This window comes from Cervus elaphus, chromosome X, assembly GCF_910594005.1.
Source record: "Cervus elaphus chromosome X, mCerEla1.1, whole genome shotgun sequence".
Taxonomy (NCBI): Eukaryota; Metazoa; Chordata; class Mammalia; order Artiodactyla; family Cervidae; genus Cervus; species Cervus elaphus.
Window position 1 is genome coordinate 31,301,643 of NC_057848.1, and position 27,934 is coordinate 31,329,576.

At 41.7% G+C, this 27,934-nt stretch overlaps 1 protein-coding gene across 6 annotated transcripts in view; it reads left to right on the forward strand.

Annotated features, from left to right (window-relative positions):
• MID2 (midline 2) overlaps positions 1-27,934 on the forward strand; it is a 108,093-nt gene that overhangs the window by 59,049 nt on the left and 21,110 nt on the right. For all 6 annotated transcript variants that reach the window (XM_043895607.1, XM_043895610.1, XM_043895606.1 and 3 more), the window contains 2 exons: positions 14,438-14,545; positions 15,916-16,064. In XM_043895607.1, the coding sequence (XP_043751542.1) occupies positions 14,438-14,545; positions 15,916-16,064 (257 nt within the window). The remainder of the gene's footprint in view (positions 1-14,437; positions 14,546-15,915; positions 16,065-27,934) is intronic.

A 27,934-nucleotide genomic window follows, 5' to 3' on the forward strand; every position in this document is an offset into this window, starting at 1 on the left:
GCTCAGGCATCCCCTCCTCCAGGAACCCATCACGCATGCTCTGTACTCTCTCTCTCCTTCCCCTGTGTACCTGAAGCACCCTATGCATACTTCTGTCATAGCACTTCTATGTATTGATCTGTCTCTCCACTAGACTGTAAACTCTGAGAATGCATACTGTGTGCTCTCCACCTTTTATACCCAGCACATGGCTTGGTATGCAATAGATATTGAGAAAGGATAATTGAATAAACAGTACCCTCTGGTGGCTTGCTGTGTAATCTTTCACACATCATGAAAGTGAAAGTGAAAGCTGATCAGTCGTGTCTGACTCTTTGTGACCCCATGGTCTATACAGTCCATGCAATTCTCCAGGCCAAAATACTGAAGTGGGTAGCCTTTCCCTTCTCCAGGGGATCTTTCCAACCCAGGGATTGAACCCAGGTCTCCCACATTGCAGGCGGATTCTTTACCAGCTGAGCTACGAGGGAAGTCCAAGAATATTGGAATAGGTAGCCTATCCCTTCTCCAGGGGATCTTCCTGAACCAGGAATCAAACCAGGGTCTACTGCATTGCAGGCAAATCCTTTACCAACTGAGCTATCAGGGAAGCCCTCACATATAAGGGTGAGTAAAGCATAGCTGATTACCCAAGAGAGGTAACTTTTCCTCTTTTAACATTGGGTGGAAAACTATTTCAGAATATGTGATTACCTAGCACCTAGGTTGTTATTCCAAATTTTTCCAAATCTTTCATAATCAGCAAACAATACATAAATGACAGAACATGATTGTCATTTTGAGTAATTGTGTGAAAAGAAAATGTAAGGGAAATTTATCTCATGTAATGAAGAAATGTAACCTTGTATATAATTTTGCAATTTACCTTTACTTCAGGGCCAGCATACTCACATTCATTCATTAATTCAACAGATATTTGTTGAGTACCTGCAATGTGCCAGGTACTATTCTAGGTGTTGAGGGTACAGCAGTGAACAAAACAGATACTTTAAGAAGCTTTCATTCCAGTTGGGAGAGATACATGATAAACAAGCATATTTTAACTAGCGGTTATGTGTGTTATGGGTAAAAATAAACCTAGGATGCAAAGTGTATGAGAGGAGATGCCATTTAAGCAAAGTCCTAAAGACATATTAGCTATAATTTCAGAAAAATACATAAATATTGGTTCACGAGACCTGCCTAAAACATTGTGGGACTTCTAGAACTTTCTTTCTTTTTTTCTTTTAAATGTTGAAATAAGTTTAAGCTCATACTTGTTGTTGTTGTTCAGTCATTAAATCGTGTCCAATTCTTTGTGACCCTATAGACTGCAGCATGCCAGGCTTCCCTGTCCTTCACTGTCTCCCAGAGTTTGCTCCAATTCATATCCCTTGAAGGATATGGATATCTAACCATCTCATCCTCTGCCACCCCCTTCTCCTTTTGCCTTCAATCTTTCCCAGCATCAGAGTCTTTTCCAATGAGTCAGCTCTTCGCATCAGGTGGCCAAAGTATTGGAACTTCAGCTTTAATATCAGTCCTTCCGGTGAATATTCAGGACTGATTTCCTTTAGGATGGACTGCTTTGATCTCCTTGCTGTCCAAGGGACTCTCAAAATATACACATACACACAAATACACAAAAAAGAGTCTCTTCCAGCACTGCAGTTTGAAAGCATCAGTTCTTTGGTGCTCAGCCTTCTGTATGGTTCAACTCTCACATTTATACATGACTACTGGAAAAACCATAACTCTGACTAGATGAACCTTTGTTGGCAAAGAGATGTCTCCATCTTTCAATATGCTGTCTAGGCTTGTCATAGCTTTTCTTCCAAGGAGCAAGCATCTTATAATTTAATGCTGTAGTCACTGTCTGCAATGATTTTAGATCCCAAGAGAATAAAATCTGCCAATGCTTCCACTTTCCCCCTTCTATTTGCCATGAAGTGATGAAAGCAAATGCCATGATCTCTTTCACCCTCATGAAGTGAAAGTGAAAGTCACTCAGTCATGTCCAACTCTTTGCAACCCCAGGGACTATACAGTCCACAGAATTCTCCAGGCCAGTATACTTGAGTGAGTAGCCTTTCCCTTCTCCAGGGGATCTTCCCAACCCAGGGACTGAACCCAGGTCTCCCTAATATTACAGGCGGATTCTTTACCAGCTAAGCCACCAAGGAAGCCCTTCATCCTCATAAAGAGGCTCTTTAATTCCTTTTCACTTTCTGCCATAAGGGTGGTATCATCTGCATATCTGAGGTTGTTGATATTTCTCCTGGCAACCTTGATTCCAGCTTGTGCTTCATCCAACCCAGTATTTTGCATGATGTCCTCTGCATTTAAGTTAAATAAGCAAGGTGACAATATACAGCCTTGTCATATTTCTTTCCCAATTTTGAACCAGTCAGTTATTTCACATCCAGTTCTAACTCTTGTCTTGACCTGCAACAGGTTTCTCAGGAGACAGGTAAGTTCTGGTATTCCCATTTCTTTAAGAATTTTCCAATTTGTTGTGATCCACACAATCAAAGGCGTTAGCATAGTCAATGAAGCAGAAGTACATGTTTTTTCAGGAATTCCCTTGCTTTCTGTATGACCCAATGAATGTTGGTAACTTGACCTCTGGTTCCTCTGCCTTTTTTTAAACCCAGCTTGTACATTTGGAAGTTCTCGGTTCACGTATTGATGGAGTCTAGCTTGAAGGATTTTGAACATACCCTTACTAGCATATAGAATTGCTAAAATAATAGAGTTCCAACATAATATTCATTTACTCTTCCTCAGTGTTAGCACCTTTCATAACCACATTAACTATCGTAATTAGGAAATTGTCATTGGTACAATATTCTACTTAGTAAACTATAGACCTCATTCAAATTTCACCAGTTTTTACATATACTCAACCTTTTGGGGCCCAGGGGAGTATGTGTATTTCTGTGAATTTTATCACATGTATAGATTTATGTAATCACCACCATTGTTGTTTAGTCACTCAATCATGTCCAGCTCTTTTGCAACCCCATGGACTGTAGCCCACCAGGCTCCATGAGATTTCCCAGGCAAGAATTCTAGACTGGGTTGCCAGTTCCTTCTCCAGGGGATCTTCCCAACCCAGGGATTGAACCCATGTCTCCTACATTGGCAGGTGGATTCTTTACCACTGTGCCACCTGGGAAGCCCAATCACCACCTTGGTTAAAACAATATAATTCCATCACTCCCAAAACCTCATTTGTGCTACCTCTTTGTAGCAATCACTGATTACCCCCCAGCAATCACTGATCTGTTCTTCATCACTATAATTTTGTAATTTGTAGAATGTTATATGAACAAAATCACACAGTATGCAACATATTATGATTTGCTTAAGTCACTCATCATAATGCCTCTGAGACACACTCACGTTGTGTATATCAATAGTGAAAAAATTTTATTGTTGATATTCCACAGTTTGTTTACCCATGTGCCCAAAGAAGAGCATTTTGGTCATTTTTTGCTACTATAGTTACATCTGTTATAAACATTCATGCAAGATTTTTGTGTGTTTAGACATGTTGTTGTTTAGTTGCTAAGTCATGTCTGACTCTTTTGCAACCCCATGGACTGTAGCCTGCCAGGCTCCTCTGTCCATGGGATCTCCCAGGTGAGGATACTGAAGGGGATTGCCATCTCCTTCTCCAGGGGTATCTTCCCCACAGGGATCAAACCCAGGTCTCCCCCACTGCAGGCAGATTCTTTACCCCTGAGCCACCAAGGAAGCCCTTAATGCCATACTAACACCTTTAACTATCATTGATTAACACCTTAGTTGAGAACAAGGTGAAGAGAAAAAGCAGGCAGGGTACTCAAAGAAGTGAAAGGATACAACAAATTTCTCACTTCTCATTCTAGCCCAGGATCACCCAGGTGACCACTTCCCCACCTTCTCAGACTCCAAAATGTCAAAGAAAAGAGGCTGAGGGCTTTTTTTAACATGCAGCCACTTTTTGTGCAAAGGAGATGAGAAAGAGAAGTAAATTGGACATCTGACTGATTATCAAGAAATTGTTATGAAAACCTCTCACCTTGCTGAGCAGCGAAGAATTTATTACTGTCATAACAATGCAGTCAAGAAAAGGCAATGGTCTCTTTCTATGAGTTTGTTTTTTTTAAAGATTTTTTGTTTATACTTAACAAGACTGTATGTATACTTGAAAGTTGCTAACAGAGTGCATCTTAGATGTTCTCACAGACACACACACACAGAGATACACACATACATGTAACAATGTGAGGTGAAGTACATGTTAACTAACCTTATTGTGATAATTCTATCGTGATATGTTAGCATATCAAATCATCATATTGTACACCTTAAATTTACACAATGTTGTATGTTAATCATATCTCAATAAAGCCGGAAAAATTAAGAAACCATGATGTTTATGATGCACATGTTACACCTACTGTGGCAGCATCTAAGCTAAGGTGTTAATCCAGATCACACTTTAAAGCAGGGGTCCCCAGCCTCTGGGATCTAATGCCTGATGATCTGAAGTGAAGCTGATGTAATAATAATAGAAATGAAGAGCATAATAAATGCAATGGGCTTGGATTATCCCAAAACCATTCCCCCACCCCCGGTTCCTTGGAAAAATTGTCTTCCATAAAACCAGTCCCTGGTGCCAAAAAGGTTGGGGACTGCTTTTTTAAAGCACTGCATCACACACACCACCTCCACAGTCCTTTGTATCAGGAAGGTTCAAATGTATAAAAGGATAAAGAAGATGAGACTACTTTGTTTTTTTGTTTTCCAAAGCAAAACAGGGCAACATTTCAAAGATGATTCCATCAGCTTTACATAAAAATAATTAAATAAAGCAGGGCTTTTATTGGATTTTATCTGTTCACTTGAAGGCAGGGGGTCACTGCCTTCAGGACTGGGAGACATGGAAAACTATTAATAGGATTTTGAGTCCCCTGTACTGGAGTAGCTGTAGCTTAGGAGACAAAAAAATAATTCCTGAAGCAGAGTTAAGCAACCTACTGCCTTTAGTGCCTAAGTTTAAACTTTTTGGCAGAGGTGTGAGTGAGGGGTTGTGGATAAAGGTAGGTGGGGGATGAGAGTGTTGAAGCTAGAAAAGTAGTGTGGATGGGGAGGTGGCTGCCAGGGCATCTAGAAGTGTAAGAATCCTAGTATATTGGACTCAGGGAACCAGGATGTGGAAGGCCTTCTGACAGACATGGACATCAACTGAAGACATGTTTCCTGTCAGGCTGTGGGTGCTTATGATGTGCTAGGTACTGTTCTCGTTGCTCCATATATTTTAACTCATTCACTTCTCCCACTTACCCTATGAAGTTGGCACTATTATTATCATTGCCATTTTACAAAAGAAACTGAGAAATAGAGGTTATATAATTTGCCCAAGGTCATACATATAATGAGTAAATGACACAGCCAGGATTTGCACTCCAGCAGGCTGGCTCTTGTCCATGATTTAACCAGGTGTGTGCGTGTGTGTGTGGGGGGGGGTGTGTGTGATAGAGAGCACGTGCTCACATACTTCTTTTCCTCTCAGTTGCCTCTTAAGATAATCACATTCCGTAGCATTAACTGTTACAGACATTTTGGGTAATTCGTTCCTGATTTTGAAAAAATATTGTATAGTATAAAAATGCATGTAATGTCACATTTATGCAGTGTACACACATGTATCGACACATGTATTCCATGTTTATTTTACCCTGAGTAACTAACAAAAATCTTGGCAACAGAGAGAGAGAGAGGGCAATTTGTTCCATATGCATGCCTTAGGAATGAACCGGTGCCATGTTGCATGTCTGTGTTGGTTTTAGAATCCTTTCTCCCCAGGGATCAGACCTCCAAGCCTTGGTAACCTTAGGGTTAGTTACTTTCTGCCATATATTCTCTTTCCACACAAGGCAGCTGTTTAGAACATGCAAGAAGTGGGAGAGGTATAATCTAGGCTTCCACCTGGGATTCTATATATAGAGCTATAAATCCTACGTGAAATGAAGCAAAAACCTCCTTTCTGTCTCTTCAAAACCACAGAATTGTTGGATCTTCAAAAGACTAAAGAAATCATCAGTTCCTAGCCCCTCACTTTAAAGATGGAAATATGAGGCCTAGAGAGAAGGGCTTACCCAACATCATATTACTGATCAATGACAGGGTCTTCTGACTCCCCATCCAGTGTTCTTTCCACTCTACTGCTGCTTTTGTGAAGCATAGCGCTTTCTTATAACCCCCTCTGAAGATATAAAACTCTCTAGATCTCACCCTTATGTGAACCCCAGAAATGTGAACATGTATGCCTAAACACAAGCTTCCCTGGTGGCTCAGCAGTAAAGAATCTACCTGCCAATGCAGGAGACGCGGGTTCAATCCCTGGGTTGGAAAGATCCCCTGGAGAAGGAAATGGCAACCCACTCCAGTATCCTTGCCTGGAGAATTCCATGGTCAGAGGATTCCTCATGGGCTACAGTCCATAGGGTCGCAAAGACTCGGACACGACTGAGTGACTAAACAACAACAACATGGCATTAAGATCCTGACATTTTATCCAGCTATGTTCAGAGACTCCGAATGACAGTGCAGCTTTCTAGAATACATCTGCAGTCTTCATTTCTAGCCTTATTTCCCTCCCTTGCATCTGTCAGGCTGATCTGCTTTACCCAAACACGTTCTCTGCTTTCCTGCCTCTGTTTTTGCTTATGCTATTCATATTATTCTCTCTGCCTTAAACCTAATATCTGCCTGCCCATGTCTTGTTCGTCCTTCAAAACCAGCTCAGCTACATGAAACCTTCCCTAATCTCCTGACTGTCATTTTCCACAGACCAAATTACTTTCCTTTCTCTATGCTCTCCTTAGAGCTTTGTTTGTATCCTATTATATTTCTTCTTCTGCTATTTATTAAATTGTAATTAATTGAATTCACAGTCATATTTTGCACTAGACTATACGTGCCTTAAAGGCCAGAAGCTGAGTCTTTTTCATCATTTTGGTCTCACTCAGAAACCCACCTAGTGCCATGTGTGTGATGTAGGCACTCAATAAAAGTGGAAAGTGAAAGTGTTAGTCACTCAGTCGTGTCTGACTCTTTGTGACCCCATAGACTGTAGCCCATCAGGCTCCCCTGTCCATGGAATTCTCCAGGCCAGGATACTGTAGCCATTCCCTTCTCCAGGGCATCTTCCCAACCCAGGAATCGAACCGGATCTCCTGCATTGCAGAAAGATTCTTTACCATCTGAGCCACCAGGGAAGCCCAGGCACTCAGTAAGTGCTGAAATGAAAACTTCCCCAAATGATTTTTTAAATATTTATTTATTTGACTGTGTTGGGTCTTAGTTGGGGCACATGGGATCTTCACTGCGGCAAGTGGGCTTCTCTAGTTGTGGCTTCTCTCTAGTTGTGGTGTGTGGGCCTAATTGCCCCACAACATGTGGGATCTCAGTTCCCCAGCTAGGGATTGAACCCATGTCCTCTGCATTGGAAGTTGGATTCTTAACCACTGGACCGCCAGGGAAGTCCCCCAAGTGATCTTTAATGCTGGCATTTCAAAATCTTTGAGGTGGAAGGGGAAGACCTATTTGGGCAGAAGATTTCAGAAAATAAAGGAGGCTGGCACTGACCTTTTAGAACAGAGTACAGTGAGGTGGAGATGTCAACAAGGAGTTCTATTACCGTGTAAATAAATTGCATTTGAGTTTGCAAATGCTCATTGCAGGTAGAGGGCTCATCCACTACTTCATACATATTATTCTACCTGAACATAAATTCTCAGTTCCTCCTGAACTGCGTTGTGGTGCTCTGCAGGACTGATGGATGTGACTGAGCTAGGGAGAGGGTGTAAGTGAAGTTTCTTCTGGGGGTGAGTTGGAGGGAAGGCTGATGAACTTTAAACCAAGGGATAAAGGACCAAAAGAATGAGTGTGTGGGAGTTCTCCCAAAAAACTCTCAAACAAGCTCTGTAAAAGAAGGGAGGGGTGAAAAGGTTAGTCCATTTACATTTCAATAGGTAACAGAAACAATTAACCAAAATAACTTTTTGCATCCTCTTAAACCTTGGTAACTTGTGGCTTTTGTGAACCCCTACATATTGATTTCCTTGTAAATCCTTCAGAGAACCTGTGTTTCTGTCAGGGAAGGGTGGAAATTGGGGAAGACACAGTCTGACTCTGGGTTTAATCTTTCAACTAAGAGGTAGGAAAGAACTATAGGAAATAGAATGAGGTGGGCAATGGGAAAGAAACTTGCCAGTCAAATTCTTGCTGCCTTTGGGAAGAAAAAAGAGAGCACAGAGCAGAACAGATCTGGAGGCTTAACAGGAAGGGCTGTGTGTCCTAATACTTAGGCCTTATAAGACTGGCACTGAGACTCGGTCTAAAACATCAGAAACTCCCCTTCCTTTACACAAGTAGGTTGCCAGTTCAGTTCAGTTCAGTTGCTCAGTCGTGTCTGACTCTGCGACCTCATGAACCGCAGCACTCCAGGCCTCCCTGTCCATCACCAACTCCCGGAGTCCACCCAGACCCATGTCCATTGAGTCGGTGATGCCATCTAACCATCTCATCCTCTGTCATCCCCTTCTCCTCCTGCCCTCAATCTTTTCCAGCATCAGGGTCTTTTCAAATGAGTCAGCTCTTCGCATCAGGTGGCCAAAGTATTAGAGTTTCAGCTTCAACATCAATCCTTCCAATGAACACCCAGGACTGATCTTTAGGATGGACTGGTTGGATCCCCTTGCAGTCCAAGGGACTCTCGATGGACTGGTTGGATCCCCTTGCAGTCCAAGGGACTCTCAAGAGTCTTCTCCAACACCGCAGTTCAAAAGCATCAATTCCTTGGTGCTCAGCTTTCTTTATAGTCCAACTCTCACATCCATACAGGACTACTGGAAAAGCCATAGCCTTGACTAGATGGACCTTTGTTGACAAAGTAACATCTCTGCTTTTTAATATGCTGTCTAGGTTGGTCATAACTTTCCTTCCAAGGAGTAAGTGTTTTTTAATTTCATGGCTACAATCATCATCTGCAGTGATTTTGGAGCCCAAGAAAGTAAAGTCAGCCACTGTTTCCATTGTTTCCCCATCTATTTGCCATAAAGTGATGGGACCAGATGCCATTATCTTAGTTTTCTGAATGTTGAGCTTTAAGCCAACTTTTTCACTCTTCTCTTTCACTTTCATCAAGAGGCTCTTCTTCACTTTCTGCCATAAGGGTGTTGTCATCTGTGCATCTGAGATTATTGATATTTCTCCCGGCAATCTTGATTCCAGCTTGTGCTTCATCCAGCCCAGCGTTTCTCAAGATGTACTCTGCATATAAGTTAAATAAGCAGGGTGACAATATACCCCTAATTGGATTTTCAGGGGGGATAGATTTTTCCACACACATAAAGCCATTTAGTCAAACACACTAAACCAAAGAACAAAGTTCAAATAAAGATCTGGGGTTTTCCACAAACCACCAACCAACTGACCAATGAACCAACCAATCAACCAACCAATCATGCTTATCAAGGTAACCCCAGTTGGAAAAAAGTAACCCCTGTTGTTTTCATCTGAGGGTTAGTAAGCATGTGGAATACCTCACTGTATTTTCAAAGGAAACTGCAGACAAGGAAAATACCAGGGGTTTCAAGTGCCTTCCAAGCAATTTGAGATGTTTTATTTACACCATGAAGACAGATTTTCCCTGGAGTATTTCTTGTTCCAATAACACTTAAGGACCCTGCTCTTTTGGGCTGCTTCTTGACATGGAAAAATTTTAATGTCACTGCTTTACCTTTAGTTTGGGATTTTGCCTCTTCAGTTAACTGTCTGCTCTACTAGTTGCATCTCGCTGTTTCATCTTGCCTGATGTAACTGTCCAAACCACACTCAAACTCCCTCATTTCAACCTGCATTTTCTCTAAAAAATGCATTTACTGTAGAATATTTTTAAATGTTTTTCATTCCTATTTTGATTTTTCACTTTGCTAAATCCATCAGTAAATGTTTCTTAAGTGTTTGTTGTGTTTAGGCATTGTGCCTATTGCAGCAGGAAAAAGAAGATGGCATAAAAACTTTCCTCAAGGAGCTTGTTGTCTAATTGAAGATTATTAAGCAAAGGGATGCTTCTCGTGTTTGACCTTTCCTTTCAGTTCCTGTTACCCTCCTTGACTAGGCCCTGTTCACATCACAGTAGCCTCCTAAATTGTCCCCATGCTTGCTGCTGCTGCTGCTGTGTGTGTGTGTGTGTATGTGTGTATGTGCTCAGTTGTGTCCAGCTCTTTGCGATGCCAGGGACTATAACCCACCAGGCTTCTCTGTCCATTGAATTTTCTAGGCAAGAATACTGGAGTGGGTTGCCATTTCCTACTCCAGGGGATCTTCCTGACCCAGGAATTGAACCCATGTCTCTTGCACCTCTTGCATTGGCAGACAGATTCTTTACCACAGCTCCACCTGGGAATCCCATGCTTGCTATTACCCCCAATTAAATTAACCCTAATTCATCTTCTTAAGAAATTTTATTATAGTTATTCTCCCACCATCTTACCCTCTTTCTTCCCCCGCAAAATTTTCAAAGATACTATATTTTTTGATAAGGTTCAATCTCAGTAAAGTAAGGTTCAATCTCATTATCTTGGCTCAAAATTTCCCCATTCTCACTTTTTAAATCTGAGTCCTATCCATTTTCAAGTCCTGCTTCATTCAGGTATCTTTTTTCAATTCCCCACTGAGACTGATCTTTCCCTTCAGTTTCTGTACATTATAGCCTACATCACTCATTGACATTTCACTTATATTACCTTGATATGTTTTATGTTTAGGTGGGTTTTTCCCATAAAATTGGCCAAGGAGCCAAAAAACTGAAGCCCTTATCACCCTTTTGGATTGTACATTTATTGAGGGCAGGTCCTGAGCATAGTGCATCGCACACAAGAGATGATTGACGGTTGGTGATAAAGATGATTTTTCCTGATTTCAGGGGATAGGATGGATTATGAAAGATAGCAAAGTAAAGATTCTGCAGGTAGGGAGATGAATTAATGAGGCTTTTATAATCAAAAAAGGGTGATGAGGGCTTCAATTTATTGTTTCCTTGGCTCAGAGCCTCATTGTATTACCAGAAGGATTTTAGTGAGATTGAAAAGAAGGGAGGGGAGGACTTTGGGACTGCTGTGATTTTATGTGGGAATGAGGAAGAACTAGGTGACTGAACCTGAACAAGTACAATAATGATAGCATTAACTTGAAAGAGGAAATCAGAGATGGAAGCTGGATTTAGAGGGAAGATGGTGAGTTTGTTTTTAGACATATTGAGTTACGATAACTTGAGTAACTAAGTGAACATGTCTGACAAGCAGTAAGATACTGCTCTCCATTCAATTCAATGCAACAAATATTTACTGAACACCAACCATATGCCAGTCGCTATGCTGGAGATATAGTCAAATAATACACGGTCCCTGGCCTCCAGAGCTCATGTTTGCTCAGGGAAGTCAAATGAATAAATTCCTATAAGGTAGTAAATGATATGATAGAATTATATATAAAGTGTTGTGCGTGCATGCTCAGCTGCTTCAATCGTGTCTGCCTCTTTGCAGCCCTATGGACTGTAGCCCACCAGACTCCTCTGTCCATGGCGTTTCAGAATGCTGGAGTGGGTTGCCGTGCCCTCCTCCAAGGGATTTTCCCAACCTAGGAATTGAACCTGCGTCTCTTGCCTCTCCTGCATTGCAGGCAGATTCTTTACTGCTGAGCCACCAGGGAAGCCGATATAAAGTGCTATGGGAATATAAATAGGGAATCAGTTGTATCCAAGCAGGTGGGAAAAAGTTTCAGAAGTGACAATCTTTGACCTGGGTTTGGGACGATAAGTAGAACTTTGTTCAACAAATAAATAGTGAAATCACTTTCTAAGTGAAAGTATAGTCTTGAGCAAAGGCACAGGACATGGATGTACATGGCCTTCTGGGGGAACATAGTCTGAAAACGCTAAAGAGAATGCAATGACAAAATAAAGATGGATAGTGCAGAAGAGGTAACGATTGTCAGGAGCTGAAGACAGGATTCTGCTACACTAGACTGGAGAGACAGTTTAGTGTGATAGTTAAAGGTATGAACTCTCAGAGGTGGATGCTCTGGGCTCAGATTACATCTCTGCCACTTAGTAGGGCTGGGGCCTTGAGCAAGTCAGTTTCTCTGTGCTCAGGTTTCCTTTTCTGTAAAATGGGGCTAATGGTACCTCCTTTATAGGGTTTTTTTTTTCAAGTGAAGCTAGAATTGGTTTTATTAAAAGTAATCAAAATAGTCCCAAATAATATGAAAGTGAAAGTCGCCCAGTCGTGTCCAACTCTTTGCAACCCCATGGACTATAACCTGCCAGGCTCCTCTGTCCATGGAATTCTCCAGGCCACAATACTGGAGTGGGTAGCTGTTACCTTCCCCAGGAGATCTTCCCAACCCAGGTATCAAACCCAGGCCTCCCACACTGTAGGTGGATTCTTTACCAACTGAGCCACCAGGGAAACCCCAAACTTCAGGACACGACTGAGTGACTTTCATTTTCACTTTCAAATAATATGGCATCCATTTAAATAGATCCTTTTAAAGAGATGAAGCACTACCATAGAAAGCTTCTGCTCATACTTTAATTAAAAGATCCATAGGGTTGTTTTGATGTTTGAGAGAGCTAGTATATAAACTATTCAGGACGGTGCCTGGCATATAGTGAGTTACTCCAAGGTTACTCCAAGGACTGAAATATAAGAAATAAGGCACCACACCACTGTTTACTATACCATCAGCAGCTATAAATAGGAACTGTCTTATGTCTCCAAATAGTCTCTGCACAGATCCAGGGAGCACTAGATGAATCTCCAATTCCCACATGAGTGGGAATTCTTTGAGAGGGTGATATTATCTGCCTTGGAAAGGAAGATCCAATTTAGGAAGGGGTGAGCAGTCTGAGAAAACACATTAGGATGGCCAGAGTGGGACCGTTCATTCAGAATAAATGGAAGCTCTCACTGTGGCACTTCCCCTCTGGCAAGTGAAAATAAACCAAAAGAAGGTTGAAATTCGGCATGCATATTTTATTTCAGTTTAGTAGGAAATAGAAAATTGACCAGTAGGGACCTTAGAGGGTGAGAGAGGAGACAGTGGGGCCTAGTGACAGGTATCTTGCTGGGCTTGGAGTACATAAAGCAGCCCTCTAAAGAGGGCTAGCAGGTGAAAATGCAACCCTACTTTGCTAATGAAGCACATCTGACGACTTCAGTTTTGCTGCTCAAGAAATCCATTGTCTATGTCTCAGCTTTTTAGAGCTCTACTCGAATGATCCTTGAATGGACTCTTAGAATGATTATGCTTCCCTCTGTGACTGCTGCTGAAATGAAACTGAACCTTATCTGCCCTCCTTGCCAGCCCAGGAGTTTCCCTTGACACATCTTGTTTGAATTCTGTTCTCACCACGTCCCAGCTGGGCAGTCTCGAGCAAGTCACTGAAATTCTCTTAGCCTCAGTTTTCCCATTTGTGAAATGGAAATAAAAATAGCTCCTATATTATAAAGTGGTTATGATAATTATATGAAATAATTTATCTATAAAGTACTTGATACATTGAGTGCTTAAAAGACATAAGTTTCATTCCCCTTTCTTTCCCTTTACATTTAGGCAGCTCAAAGATCCTCTGTGCTCATTTTAGCCCAGCTAGGGACTTCATATCATCTAATGTCTATAGTAGTAGAGATGGGCAGAAGGAGAAGGCAGTACGTGGGAAGACGATGAAGAATGGTGGCTGTTTTTTTCACCCTCCCACCCTGACTTTGCAGTAAGGATATTTTGATGTAGTTAGTATCCACAAGTAGGAAAGGTATTCAGATACTGGACAACCCAAAGTAAGAGATATCTATTAAGACATGATGACAACTGTGTGAAAATACATCTACACAATCATATACTTAATATGAAGATAGAGCTAAACATTCATATGTTTTAAAATTAGAAAGGAACAAGGAAAACTGAAAACATTTTTGTTAGGATGGTAGAAATATGTTGTTGTAAGGTTAACCTTAGTGTTCTTGTACCTATGGAGAGGATCCTCTTTCCCTGATATACTTAAATCTTCGTATCCTCTTTCCAAAAGAATAACAGGAGGACAGGGTGCTAGATTAAAGGGAATTGCACAGTGGGAATAATATGCCCCCATCTCATCTGTCCTTCTGCCCAGCCTTCCATTAATCATCATGATCTACCAGAGGCCAGAGACCTTCCTGTCTGTGGTGCTTCAATGCCCTTGCATCATTAATATCATCATATCTACCCTTCTTCTAGGAGTGGATCTTATGAGGGAGGTACGGAAGAAGTTGTGCATGCTTAGTTGTAAGTCCAAACCTTTGAGAACCTGCAGGGGACAAGGACAGAAATCACTATGTAACACTCTGGACTTTCTTGGCAGGTGAATACCGCTATGCATGAGGCAAAACTTATGGAAGAATGTGACGAATTGGTAGAGATCATCCAGCAAAGGAAGCAAATGATTGCTGTCAAAATCAAAGAGACAAAGGTAAAACAGAGCACTTCAGTGAGACCAAGGCCAAGTTGACTTTCCAAAAGTCCAAGTTTCATTCCAATGATTCCAGTTTAAACTTGGATCATGAAAGCAAGAAGATATGAGAATTTAGGGATAGAAACAAAGAAGAAGCAATCTTTGGCCTATGGCTCTGAATTCAGAAAAGATGATGGCAGTTCTGCAGTGTTGGAAACATTTCATATTGTGACTTGGTTGGTAGTTACATGGGTATATGTATATGCAAATATCATTGAGTTGTACACTTCAGATTTGGTGCTTTACTCTATGTATGGCTTAAGTCAACACAGAAAGAACTGTGGACCAGAATTATGGAAGGATCATGATTGCCATTGTAAGGACTTAGGGTTTAATCTGAAAGGCATAAGGAAACCATTCTGTTCAGTTTCTTATGATGGGAAAAGACTGATAAATATAGCAGAAGTATGCAGGGTAGATCAGAATAGGATGGTACTAAAGTCAGGGAAGCAAGTTATGAGGCTTATTGAATGATTCTTGGTATAAGTTGATGAAGGCCTAACCCAGGAAAGTGGCAGCACAAATGGCAGGGAAGAACATAACAGGCATCTCTAAAAAGGAAATGACGAGAATCATCAACCAATTATATATATATAAAGGATGAATGAAGGAGAGAGAGAGAGAAGACTTCCAGGCTTTTAACATGGGAACTGGAGAATTGTGATCAAGAAGGTCAGGTGTGGGCCTTCATGCAGCTATCTGATTTTATGCTTGTTGGTCTGCTGGTTAGTGTAGTGATGATGACCTCACGCTATGTGTACAATGTGAGAAGCTCTGAGAGCCTGGAATGCTAACCATTACTTTGTGCCACAGATATTGAAGTTTCTGAGAACACAGATCTGTGAGCACACAGGTACGCATGAGTGCCTAGAGAGAGAAATATATACATATGAATGTGGATACTCATAAAGAAAAAGGAGGTGTTTTTTATTAAGCATATACATGACAATATATTGACAATAAAATGTCAACAGAGGTGATCTCCAGGTGGTAGGGTTTCTTTTTATACTTTTTATTTTCTAAATTTTCTATAATGACCATGCATTGCTTTTATAATCAAAATAATTAATATGATCAATAAAAGAGGAGGTGGGTAACCTAGAGTGTATGACTGAGTGTGTTGCAGAGTAAGTAAGCGGGTGCAGGGAGGAGTTGGCAAAATAGACATGGAGGGTGGGGGAGAAGGCGAGTGATTAGTTCAGGGACCATGGGATGTTCATAGGTCTTATTTTTAGAATCACTGTAGCAGATCTCCTTCATGTTGTTTTATCATCTTTAATTAAGCACTGGATGTGTTTATCTTGTTTCTCTTTTGCTAATTCTTTAAGGTTATGAAACTAAGAAAGTTGGCACAGCAGGTTGCTAATTGCCGCCAGTGTCTTGAACGGTCAACAGTCCTCATCAACCAAGCCGAGCATATCCTGAAAGAAAATGACCAGGCACGGTTTCTCCAGTCTGCAAAAAATATCGCTGAGAGGTGAGTTCCTTATGGTCTTTCAACATGCCTCCTCTTAGGAAAAGGGACCAGCTTAAAGTCACTTAATTCAGTTCAGTCATGTTTGTAGCCACTGCCACCTGAAGATTTTTCCAGCTGGCTACTTACTAAGCCTCAGTGTGATGGGTAGCCCTGTGGATTTCTGGCGCCCCTTTCTCTGTCTCTGCCACCTCCCAGTTCTTCTTCTTTTTTTTAAATGTTGAAGAATTTCAGTTTTATTCTGTTTTTTTCTAAAGTGATTTTTAAAAAACTTTTTATTTTGTATTGGAGTATAGCCAGTTAACAGTGTTGTGATAGTTTCAGGTGAACATCAAAGTGACTCAGCCATACATATACATGTATCCATTCTCCCCCAAACGTCCCCCCTCCATTCAGACTGCCACATAACATTAAGCAAAGTTCCCTGTGCTATACAGTATGTTCCCAGTTCTTCTAATACACAGCCAACCATGCACCCTAGCAATGCCATAGCTCTATGCTACCTACTCAGGCCTGGAGCTTTCTATGTTGGTGTTGGTTTAGGGGCAGAGAAACTTTTGGCCACATACATAGATGCATGCCCTACCTAAGTCTAGACCATAGCACTAGACTCCCTGGGTTTGAATCTTGCCTCTGACTCTAAACTAGTTGGTTGGTCGTTGGGGAGTCACACAACCTCTCTGAGTCTCATTCTCATTCTCCTATTTGCAATAATAATAGTGCCTATCTCATTAAGTTTTTGTGAGGGTAAAATGAGTTAATATTTATTTATAAAGGTTTAGAATAATGCCCAGCATGTGGACTTTCCTGATGGTCCAGTGGTTAAGAATCTGCCTGCCAATGGAGGGGACATGGACTCAATCCCTGTTCCAGGAAGATTCTACATGCCTCAGGGCAACTGCTGAAGACTGAGCACCCTAGTGCCCATGCCCCACAACAAGAGCAGCGTTAGTCTCTCAGTCGTGTCCAACTGTTTGTGACCGCATGGACTGTAACCCTCCAGGCTCCACCGTCCATGGGATTTTCCAGGTAAGAATACTGGAGTGGATTGCCATTTCCTTCTCCAGGGTATCTTCCTGAACCAGAGATCAAACCAAGGTCTCCCACATTGCAGGCAGACTCTATCGTCTGAGCCACTAGGGGGCTTCCACAAGAGAAGCCACTGCAATTAGAGAGTAGCCCCTGCTCACCACAACTAGAGAAAGCCTGCATGTGGCAACAAAGATCCAGTGCAGCCAATAATAATTAATTAAAAAATAATTCCCAGTACAAAATAAATACTCAGTATTCTTATCATTGGAGAGCAGAAATTGCAGATGAGAGGAGATTGCCATTTCTTGCAGTATTACTATTAGCAATATTTGACTATTTAATTGGGGCTTCCCAAGTGGCTCAGTAGTAAAGAATCAGCCTGACAGTGTAAGAGATGCAGGAGATGTGGGTTTGATTCCTGAATTGGGAAGATTTCCTGGAGGAGAAAATGGCAACCCACTGCAGTATTCTTGCCTGAAAAATCCCATGGACAGAGAAGCTTGGCAGGCTCCTCCATAGGGTCATAAGGAGTCAGACATGACTGAGTGAGCACACATACACATTACCTTAATATAAATAACTTTTAAATATTTAAGAAGAATAAATTAGAGGTGAAGAAATTAAAATTATTTTAGGAAGTTTCCTGTAAAGGGAAAGAGAAAATTATGGTGATAACCAGAATGAGTATGAGATAAAGGAAGGTTGTGAATACTTTTTTTTAGATAGCAGAGACATGAATGAGTTTAAAAGTGGATGTGAGGTCAGCTAGAGATGGGCAAAACTGAAGGTATGGAAAAAAGGTATATGGCCAAGTAATGGATGTGGATGTTGGTATGCCCAGCAGTTTGGTATGAGAAATTAGATAATTTATCATTTCATATCTACCCGTCTCTCTCTAAAATAGGAGGCAAAGTCATTTGCTGAGCATGAGCAGGAAGTTAGGGTTCTCTAGCTTTTTGAACATATGGAATACAGTTATAATCATTGCTTTAATGTCTAATTCTAATATCTGGGTCAGTTTCAACTACTTACTTTTTTCTCCTCATTATGGGTTTTATTTTCTTGCCTCTTTGTGTGTCTGTGCTCAGCCTCTTGTGTCCGACTCTTTGCGACCCCATGGACTGTAGCCCACCAGGTTCCTCTGTCCATTGTACGTCTGGTTATTTTCTATTGGATGCTAAACATTGTGAATTTTATCTTATTGGATGCTGTATATTTTTATATTCCTATAAATATTCCTAAACTTTGTTCTGGGACACAGTTAAATTACTTGAAAATAGCTTGTTCCTTTTAGGTCTTGCTTTGAAAATTTGTTAGGTGTGATCAAAGCAGTATTTAGACAGGGGAAGTTTTTCCCCACTACTGAGGCAAGACCCTTCTGAGTACTTTAACAAGTGCCCCATGAATCATGAGATTTTCTGATTTGACCAGTGAGAACATACACTATTCCTGGGCCTGTGTAAGCATTAGTATTTGTCCCCTCTATTTTTTTTGGATGGCTCTTTCTCTGGCATTGGGCACTTTCCTCCACATGCATGTGTTGATCAGTATTTTGTTGAATACTAGAGGCAAAAACCCTTTCCAGTTCTCAGAATTCTCTCTGTGCATTGTCCTCTCTAAGTCATATGCCCTGAGAACTTCAACCAGCTTCAGTTCAGTTCAGTTCAGTTCAGTCACTCAGTTGTGTCTGACTCTTTGTGACCCCATGAATCGCAGCACGCCAGGCCTCCCTGTCCATCACCAACTCCCAGAGTTTACTCAAACTCATATCCATCAAGTCGGTGATGCCATCCAGCCATCTCATCCTCTGTCACCGCCTTCTCCTCCTGCCCCCAATACCTCCTAGCATCAGGGTCTTTTCCAATGAGTCAACTCTTTGCATGAGGTAGCCAAAGTATTGGAGTTTCAGCTTCAGCATCAGTCCTTCCAATAAACACCCAGGACTGATCTCCTTTAGGATGGACTGGTTGAATCTCCTTGCAGTCCAAGGGACTCTCAAGAGTCTTCTCCAACACCACAGTTCAAAAGCATCAATTCTTTGGTGCTCAGCTTTCTTTATAGTCCAGCTCTCACATCCATACATGACCACTGGAAAAACCATAGCCTTGAGTAGACGAACCTTTGTTGGCAAAGTAATCTCTCTGCTTTTTAATATGCTGTTTAGGTTGGTCATAACATTCCTTCTAAGGAATAAGTGTCTTTTAATTTCGTGGCTGAAATCACCATCTGCAGTGATTTTGGAGCCCCCCCAAAATAAAGTCTGACACTGTTTCCCCATCTATTTCCCATGAAGTGATGGGACCAGATGCCATGATCTTAGTTTTCTGAATGTTGAGCTTTAAGCCAACTTTTTCACTCTCCTCTTTCACTTTCATCAAGAGGCTCTTTAGTTCTTCTTCACTTTCTGCCATAAGGGTGGTATCATCTGCATATCTGAGGTTATTGATATTTCTCCCGGCAATCTTGATTCCAGCTTGTGCTTCTTCCAGCCCAGTGTTTCTCATGATGTACTCTGCATATAAGTTAAATAAGCAGGGTGACAATATACAGCCTTGGCGTACTCCTTTTCCTATTTAGAACCAGTCTTTTGGTCCATGTTCAGTTCTAACTGGACCAGTTTAGTCTCCTTGATTTCTCAGCTCTGTGTTCTTAATTAGGGACTCCATCAGATACCACCTGATTGCCCCTTCATGTACTATTTTATTCCCTTAATTTTGCTGGAACAAATTTTTCCTTAGCTTCCTAAGAGAGAGTACAAGGGAAATACATTTTTGAGAGTTTATTGTTTAAAAAATATTTTAAATTTATGTTCTAAATTGAAAGATTGGGAAAAAATTTCCTTATAGTTTTGAAAGCCATGGCACCATTGTCTCCTAGCTTCTCCTAGTGTTGAGAAGTCCACTAGTTTTTGATTTCTGATTTTTTTTAATAGTAACATTTATGGCATCTTTATTCATAATAATTAAACCTGGAAACAAAATGTTGCCAATAGGAGAATGGATAAACAAATTGTGATTTTTTTGTTTGTTTTTATTCTTTTTTTATTATTTTTTCATTTATTTTTATTAGTTGGAGGCTAATTACTTTACAATATTGTAGTGGGTTTTGTCATACATTGACATGAATCAGCCATGGTTTTACATGTATTCCCCCTCCCGATCCCCCCTCCCACCTCCCTCTCTACCCGCTCCCTCTGGGTCTTCCCAGTGCACCAGGCCCGAGCACTTGTCTCATGCATCCCACCTGGGCTGGTGATCTGTTTCATCATAGATAATATACATGCTGTTCTTTTGAAACATCCCACCCTCACCTTCTCCCACAGAGTTCAAAAGTCTGTTCTGTATTTCTGTGTCTCTTTTTCTGTTTTGCATATAGGGTTATTGTTACCATCTTTCTAAATTCCATATATATGTGTTAGTATGCTGTAATGTTCTTTATCTTTCTGGCTTACTTCACTCTGTATAATGGGCTCCAGGTTCATCCATCTCATTAGAACTGATTCAAATGAATTCTTTTTAACGGCTGAGTAATATTCCATGGTGTATATGTACCACAGCTTCCTTATCCATTCATCTGCTGATGGGCATCTAGGTTGCTTCCATGTCCTGGCTATTATAAACAGTGCTGCAATGAACATTGGGGTGCACGTGTCTCTTTCAGATCTGGTTTCCTCAGTGTGTATGCCCAGAAGTGGGATTGCTGGGTCATATGGCAGTTCTATTTCCAGTTTTTTAAGAAATCTCCACACTGTTCTCCATAGTGGCTGTACTAGTTTGCATTCCCACCAACAGTGTAAGAGGGTTCCCTTTTCTCCACAGCCTCTCCAGCATTTATTGCTTGTACACTTCTGGATAGCAGCCATCCTGACTGGCATGTAATGGTACCTCATTGTGGTTTTGATTTGCATTTCTCTAATAATGAGTGATGTTGAGCATCTTTTCATGTGTTTGTTAGCCATCTGTATGTCTTCTTTGGAGAAATGTCTGTTTAGTTCTTTGGCCCATTTTCCTGCTTTCTTTTGTTCTCCGTTTGTGTGAAATATTTTTTTTTCCAGCCCTTCACTTTTAGCCTGTATGTGTCTCTTGTTTTGAGGTGGGTCTCTTGTAGACAGCATATATAGGGGTCTTGTTTTTGTATCCATTCAGCCAGTCTTTGTCTTTTGGTTGGGGCATTCAACCCATTTACATTTAAGGTAATTATTGATAGGTATGGTCCCGTTGCCATTTACTTTGTTGTTTTGGGTTCACATTTATACAACCTTTCTGCATTTCCTGTCTAGAGAAGATCCTTTAGCATTTGTTGAAGAGCTGGTTTGGTGGTGCTGAATTCTCTCAGCTTTTGCTTGTCTGTAAAGCTTTTGAATTCTCCTTCATATCTGAATGAAATCCTTGCTGGGTACAGTAATCTAGGTTGTAGGTTATTCTCCTTCATTACTTTAAGTATGTCCTGCCATTCCCTTCTGGCCTGGAGGGTTTCTATTGATAGATCAGCTGTTATCCTCATGGGAATCCCTTTGTGTGTTATTTGTTGTTTCTCCCTTGCTGCTTTTAATATTTGTTCTTTGTGTTTGATCCTTGTTAATTTGATTAATATGTGTCTTGGGGTGTTTTGCCTTGGGTTTATCCTGTTTGGGACTCTCTGGGTTTCTTGGTCTTGGGTGGCTATTTCCTTCCCCATTTTAGGGAAGTTTTCAGCTATTATCTCCTCGAGTATTTTCTCATGGCCTTTCTTTTTGTCTTCTTCTTCTGGGACTCCTATGATTCAAATGTTGGTGCGTTTCACATTGTCCCAGAGGTCCCTGAGGTTGTCCTCATTTCTTTTGATTCTTTTTTCTTTTTTCCTCTCTGCTTCATTTATTTCCACCATTTTATCTTCTACCTCACTTATCCTATCTTCTTTCTCCGTTATTCTACTCTTGGTTCCCTCCAGAGTGTTTTTGATCTCATTGATTGCATTATTCATTTTTAATTGACTCTTTTTTATTTCTTCTAGGTCTTTTTTTTTTTCTTTTTTTTCTTCTAGGTCTTTATTAAACATTTCTTGCATCTTCTCAATCTTTGTCTCCAGGCTATTTATCTGTAACTCCATTTTGTTTTCAAGATTTTGGATCATTTTTATTATCATTATTCTAAATTCTTTTTCAGGTAGATTCCCTATCTCCTCCTCTTTTGTTTGACTTGGTGGGCATTTTTCATGTTCCTTTACCTGTTGGGTATTTCTCTGCCTTTTCATCTTGTTTAGATTGCTGTGTCTGGAGTAGGCTTTCTGTATTCTGGAGGTCTGTGGTTCCTTTTTATTGTGGAGGTTTCACCCAGTGGGTGGGGTTGGACGATTGGCTTGTCAAGGTTTCCTGGTTAGGGAAGCTTGCGTCGGTGTTCTGGTGCATGGAACTGGATTTCTTCTCTCTGGAGTGCAAAGGAGTGCCCAGTAATGAGTTTTGAGATGGGTCTATGTGTTAGGTGTGACTTTGGGCAGCCTGTATGTTGACGTTCAGGGCTATGTTCCTGCGTTGCTGGAGAATTTGCATGGTATATCTTGCTCTGAAATTTACTGGCTCTTGGGTGGTGGTTGGTTTCAGTGTAGGTATGGAGGCTTTTGGATGGTCTCTTATTACTTAGTGTTCCATGTAGTCAGGAGTTTTCTGGTGTTCTCAGGTTTTGGGCTTAAGTCTCCTGCCTCTGGATTTCAATTTTATTCTTCCAGTAGTCTCAAGACTTCTCCAACTATACAGCACTGAAAATAAAACTTCTGGGTTAATGGTGAAAAGATTCTCCCCCATGAGGGACACCCAGACAGGTTCACAGAGTTACATGAAGAAGAGGAGAGGGAGGAGGGAGATAGAGATGAGCAGGAGGAGAAAAAAGGGGGACTCAAGAAGAGAGAGACAGATCTATGCAGTTGTCTGTTCCCAGAGTGTTCTCCGTAGCCCAGACACCCGCAAAGATTCACAGAATTGGATTGGGAAGAGAAAGGGAAAGGAGGAAATAGAGGTGTTCTGAGGTAGAAAATGGAGAGTCAAAAGTGGGAGAGAGTAATCAACACACTCCGGAATAAAAATGGGAACTGAATATTGGATTTTTAAATGTCCACAATTTATATCATATACTGAAAAACAAAGATTAAAAATCTAGAGAAGAGGTTAGACTCTTAAAGATACAATATTAAAAACAAGAACACAAAAAATTTTAGAGATATATATGAAGTTCGGTTTAAAAATAGGGCTTCTCTTTTTTGTTTTTTGCAAGGTTATAGTGAAATGAGAATGAAAATTAACGAGTAGTAGAGGAGTTATAGAGGACTTTAAAAGAAAATAATAGAAAAAGAAGAAAAAAAGAAAAGAAAAAAAGAAAAAAATTTTTTTCCTAATTAAAAAAATCATAAAAATATATGAAAATGAAAGTTAAGGAGTAGTGGGGGAGTAATAGGGAATTTTAAAAGACAATAAAAAACAAAAAAGAAAAAAAAATTTTTTTTTTTACTTAAAAAAAAATAATAAAAATATATCTAGGAATTTCTCTGGAGCTGTTGCAGTCAGTGTGGGTTCGGTTCAGTTTCAGATAGCTCCTCGTTCCAGCTTACACTTCTCGATATCTACAGGCCCCTTCCGGTGTAGTCGGTGTTATCTATAGGGATGTTAATCTGTTGCACCGGTCCCCTTTGTTTATTTGGCTTCTGTTTGCCGGTCTCTTCAGTGTCTAATTTCCGCCCTGACACAGGCGGGCGGAGGTGGTCTCTTGTTCAGGTTCGCTAGTTCAGTCCTGCTGTGGGGAGGGAGGGGCGCTGCAGGCAGACATCGCTGTGTGTGGGTAGCACTCACAGTGTTCCAGCCACACTGGGTTGGCCCCACTCACAGGTGTGTGCTCTCCCCGTCTACACTGCTCAGGCTCCCGGCTGTTCTATATGGAGGGTGCCCTGCGTTGCGTGCGGTTCCAGTTTTCAGGTACTCCACAAAAGCGCGGACTCGGTTGCGCCTGTGTTTTGTGCCTTCCCGGCCCGAGCAGCTCAGGCAGCCAGGAGCTTGACGGGCGCACTCTCCCCAGGTGCAGTGCGTCTTCTCCTCTCCACGGCCCCAGCCTCAGTTTCCCCCCGCACTGGTCGGGTGCATGCGCCTTGAGTTTAGCCGCGACCCTCCCGGCGGATGTTGACCATCCAGAATCTCAGGAAGTCTTTGGTTAGAAACTGGAGGCCTGTTTGCAGTGTGGTAGGGGATGCCGTCTTTGGGGCCAAGTTTGCCCCTTGCCCCTCCCCGCTGCCTCCTGCCTCCGTTGGGGCTGGGCCAGTCCGCTGCAGGCTAGCTCTTTTCTGGACTTGCTCAGACCCTTTGTTCTGCGAACGGCCGGCAGTGTGTTCAGGCCAGTTAATTTTCTCTCTCTCTTTTGCTTTCCCACAGTTTAAGTTGGAATCTCACAAAAGCTCCCTCTGATTCCCCTCCGGGCACTCAGGCCCGGTCCTTACCCTAAGCAATGCCGCCCGCTCCTCTCCGTTCCGCCCCCACTTGCTGGTGGTGCATGTGGGCGTCTGGGGTACTTTTCTGCTGGGAGTTGCTTTTAGGCATGTAATCTGTGGGTTTTATTTATTTTTCCCCTCCCAGTCAGGTTGCCCTCCAAGATTCAAAAACTTCCCCCAGGCCTGCCAGTGTGAGGGTTTCCTGGTGTTTGGAAACTTCCTCTGTTAAGACTCCCTTCCTGGGACAGGTCTCCATCCCTAGCTCTTTTGTCTCTCTTTTTATCTCTTATATTTTGTCCTACCTCCTTTCGAAGACAATGGGCTGCTTTTCTGGGCTCCTGATGACCTCAGCTAGCGATCAGAAGTTGTTTTGTGAAGTTTGCTCTGCGTTCAATTGTTCTTTTGATGAATTTGTAGGGGAGAAAGTGGTCTCCCCATCCTATTCCTCTGCCATCTTGGCTCCTCCCTCTTTTGATTTCTGATCTTTTGAATGTGACATATATTTTAATATCTGAAGCTTTGAAAGTCTTATCTTTAAGCCACTTTTCTTGAAATTTCACAAATATATGTCTTGGTGTGAGTCTTTTATTATTCATTTTTGTTGGGCTCTAAGTGAGTCTTTCCAATTTGAAGACTATTGACTTTTAGTTCTAGGAATTTGTCTTTTATTATTTGCTAATGGCTTCCCCCTCTTCTCCCTTTTCTCTTTCTGGGACTTTTATGAGCCAGATTTCAGACACCCTAGATTTTCCCTCTTATTTTAAGAAATCTTTTCTTCTACTGTTGCAGAAACCAGTAATTGAGAAACCAAGCACCACACTTGAAGAGTTGGAGAATTCAGGTTTATTACACTGGTGGGCCCAGAGGAGTTAACACTCTAAGCTCTGAGCCCTGAACAAAAGGGTTCTAGAGTTTTTATAGACAGACTATCGTGGGCAACACTGGCTGCTAATAGGCTGCTTTAAACTAAGGGGTTTCATGTGTGTGGGAACAGGAGTCAAGATGGGGAGAGGGATGCCTGACCTTTACACAGATAGGCATGATTAAGCAGGTTTGCAGGGGCAGGGCAATTGCAAAGAGCAGGACAAGGGTGAGTGAGGTAAGCTCCAGTTCCTAGTATTGTAAGTCCCCGATTTCTGAGGCTACGTGACCTTAGTGATCCAAACTTTGCAAGGAGCAAGCTGAGTTACAGAGGCAGAACAAGCAGGAGGTTATGTAAAATTTTAACTTTTCCTCTTCATTCTCTCCTCTCAATGCTTCTATCACTCGTTGTAGAAAGCATCATCTCATGTTTTAGTAAGACATTTAGAGCTCCCTATCATTTAGGGGACTATATTGAGCTTTTACCATTTGTAGCATTATGCATTCAATCCGAGAGGTTATGAACTGGGTAATTGCATTGAGAATACAAGGGCCAAGCAAGAGTGCCACAAAAAGCATGAAGAGAGGACCTGTTAAAGTGAGAAGTCATGATGCCCAGCTCATGACTGGGCATGGATGCCCAGATATTGTTTCAATCACCCCAGAAATTAGTTTCTCCCTCCTTTTCATGATTTGTTCCCTTAGCTGTTGGGCCATGTCCCTGACTATTTCTGATTGGTTTACATAAAAGCAGCATTCTTCATTCAAGAAGAGGAAGAATCCTTTTTCAGCTCTCAGTAGGTCTAGCCCTCTCCTTTTCTGTAAAACCACCTCAGCCAAGGAGTCTAGTTGGTCCTGTAACTAGTTGGTCCTGTAGCAAAGAGCACAGCAATAATACCAATTAGGGATAGAGGCCAGAATTGACAATGAAAATCCATCAATGTTTTGATAGCCGGATCCTCAAGCTTCTGCTGTGCATTGGCCAGCCAGCTGCTGGAGTGTGGCTAGAGCAAGGATGAAGAATCCTCAAGCTTCTGCTGTGTGTTGACTAGTCAGCTTCCAGAGTGACTAGAGCAGGGCTCAGCGTCCTTCATGGGTGAGGGCCGTTGCCTTTGGAACTGGACCTTGAGGAGGTTTTTGGGGTCCTAAACTGCTTTCCAGGTGTCCTCGTCACAGGAAGTAGCTGCCTTCTTGACTGTGGTGTGGTGGATCCAAGGGATGACATGTATAACTAACAGCAGTAGGGGTTGCCAGGACAACTGTGTGAGGGCCTGTCCAAACTGGCTGAAGTGTGTGTTTTGTTTTTTTTTTTAATCTAATCTTTAACCCATACATCATCTCCTGGCTGATAGGGATGAACCCACTTGCCCAAAGGAGTGGGTGTCCTTTCCAAGGTTCCTCGGGCAATATGGCAGAAGACTTTTCCAGGGCCAGAAGGTGTCAGGACATCTCCAGGTCAGCTAGTTGTTGGTGGTCTCCCTTGAGCTTTTTTTTTTTTTTTTTATCACTGGGGGTGGTCTCCTGTATAAGATCTCAAAGGGAGAATAGCCTGAGGACCTCGGGGTACATTTACAGAGGGAGATGAGAGTCCACAGAATGATAAGGCAGCTTGTTCTAGCACTGTCTGGGTGTTGGCCAGGGGATATTCTTGATGTACTACTACTTGAAGAAACAAACTTAACAAGAAAATTAAAGATATATGGCCCAAAGATTAATAGACGTAGGAAAGCTGCAGGGTGGGGGGGCTAGCCAGGAGAACCAGGTCCAGACATTGATTCGTGACATTAGTGTTTCTCTAGGTATGAGAAGATGCAAGAATTTGGACTCATAAAAATCTTCACTGAAAACATCTGACTATCTGAAGGCCTGTTTTTTTTTTTTTTCTGGTTTTTCCCAGAGCACAGAGTGCCTTATTTTTTGTCTCCCCCTGAACTCCTTTCAAGGGGGTGTTGAAGGTCAGCATCTTGTAGTGGTCATGATTTAATCTTTGTAGAGGCAGCTGGCATGGGCCAACTTTCAGTCAGCAGGGCCCCTTCATAGCCATATATTTGACCATGTTTTGGGAGCATTGCATGGTCAATGTGTCCCACGGTGTTGGGAAGGCTCATTCCCAGATCTAACAAAGACTCCATTGAGAGGCCACTCAGTGTGTTGTCACTAGACCAGGCCTTGTAAGTAGCAAAAGTCTCTGGACCATACCATACCATGCCTGTCTTACTAGCCTCTTGGTCCAGGAAAATATTTCCTCTTGTTGCTTGTTCCTATATCTAGAGTTACATTATTACAATTATTGATCTCATATGGAACTGCATATCAGTATTTTATCACAGGCTCAGTCATACATTTGGTAATGTAAGAAATAACCTTCTGAAGCAGGCTACATAGAAAATAATATATCTGGCAGTTATTAGTGAGGTCACAAGCAAGAATTTAAGTCAAGAACTTTCATTGGGTATAGCCCAGTATACCCCAGGTCATCTGACTCAGTTAAATGATTATAGCCAAGTGTTCATCTCCTGGTTGTACATCATGGA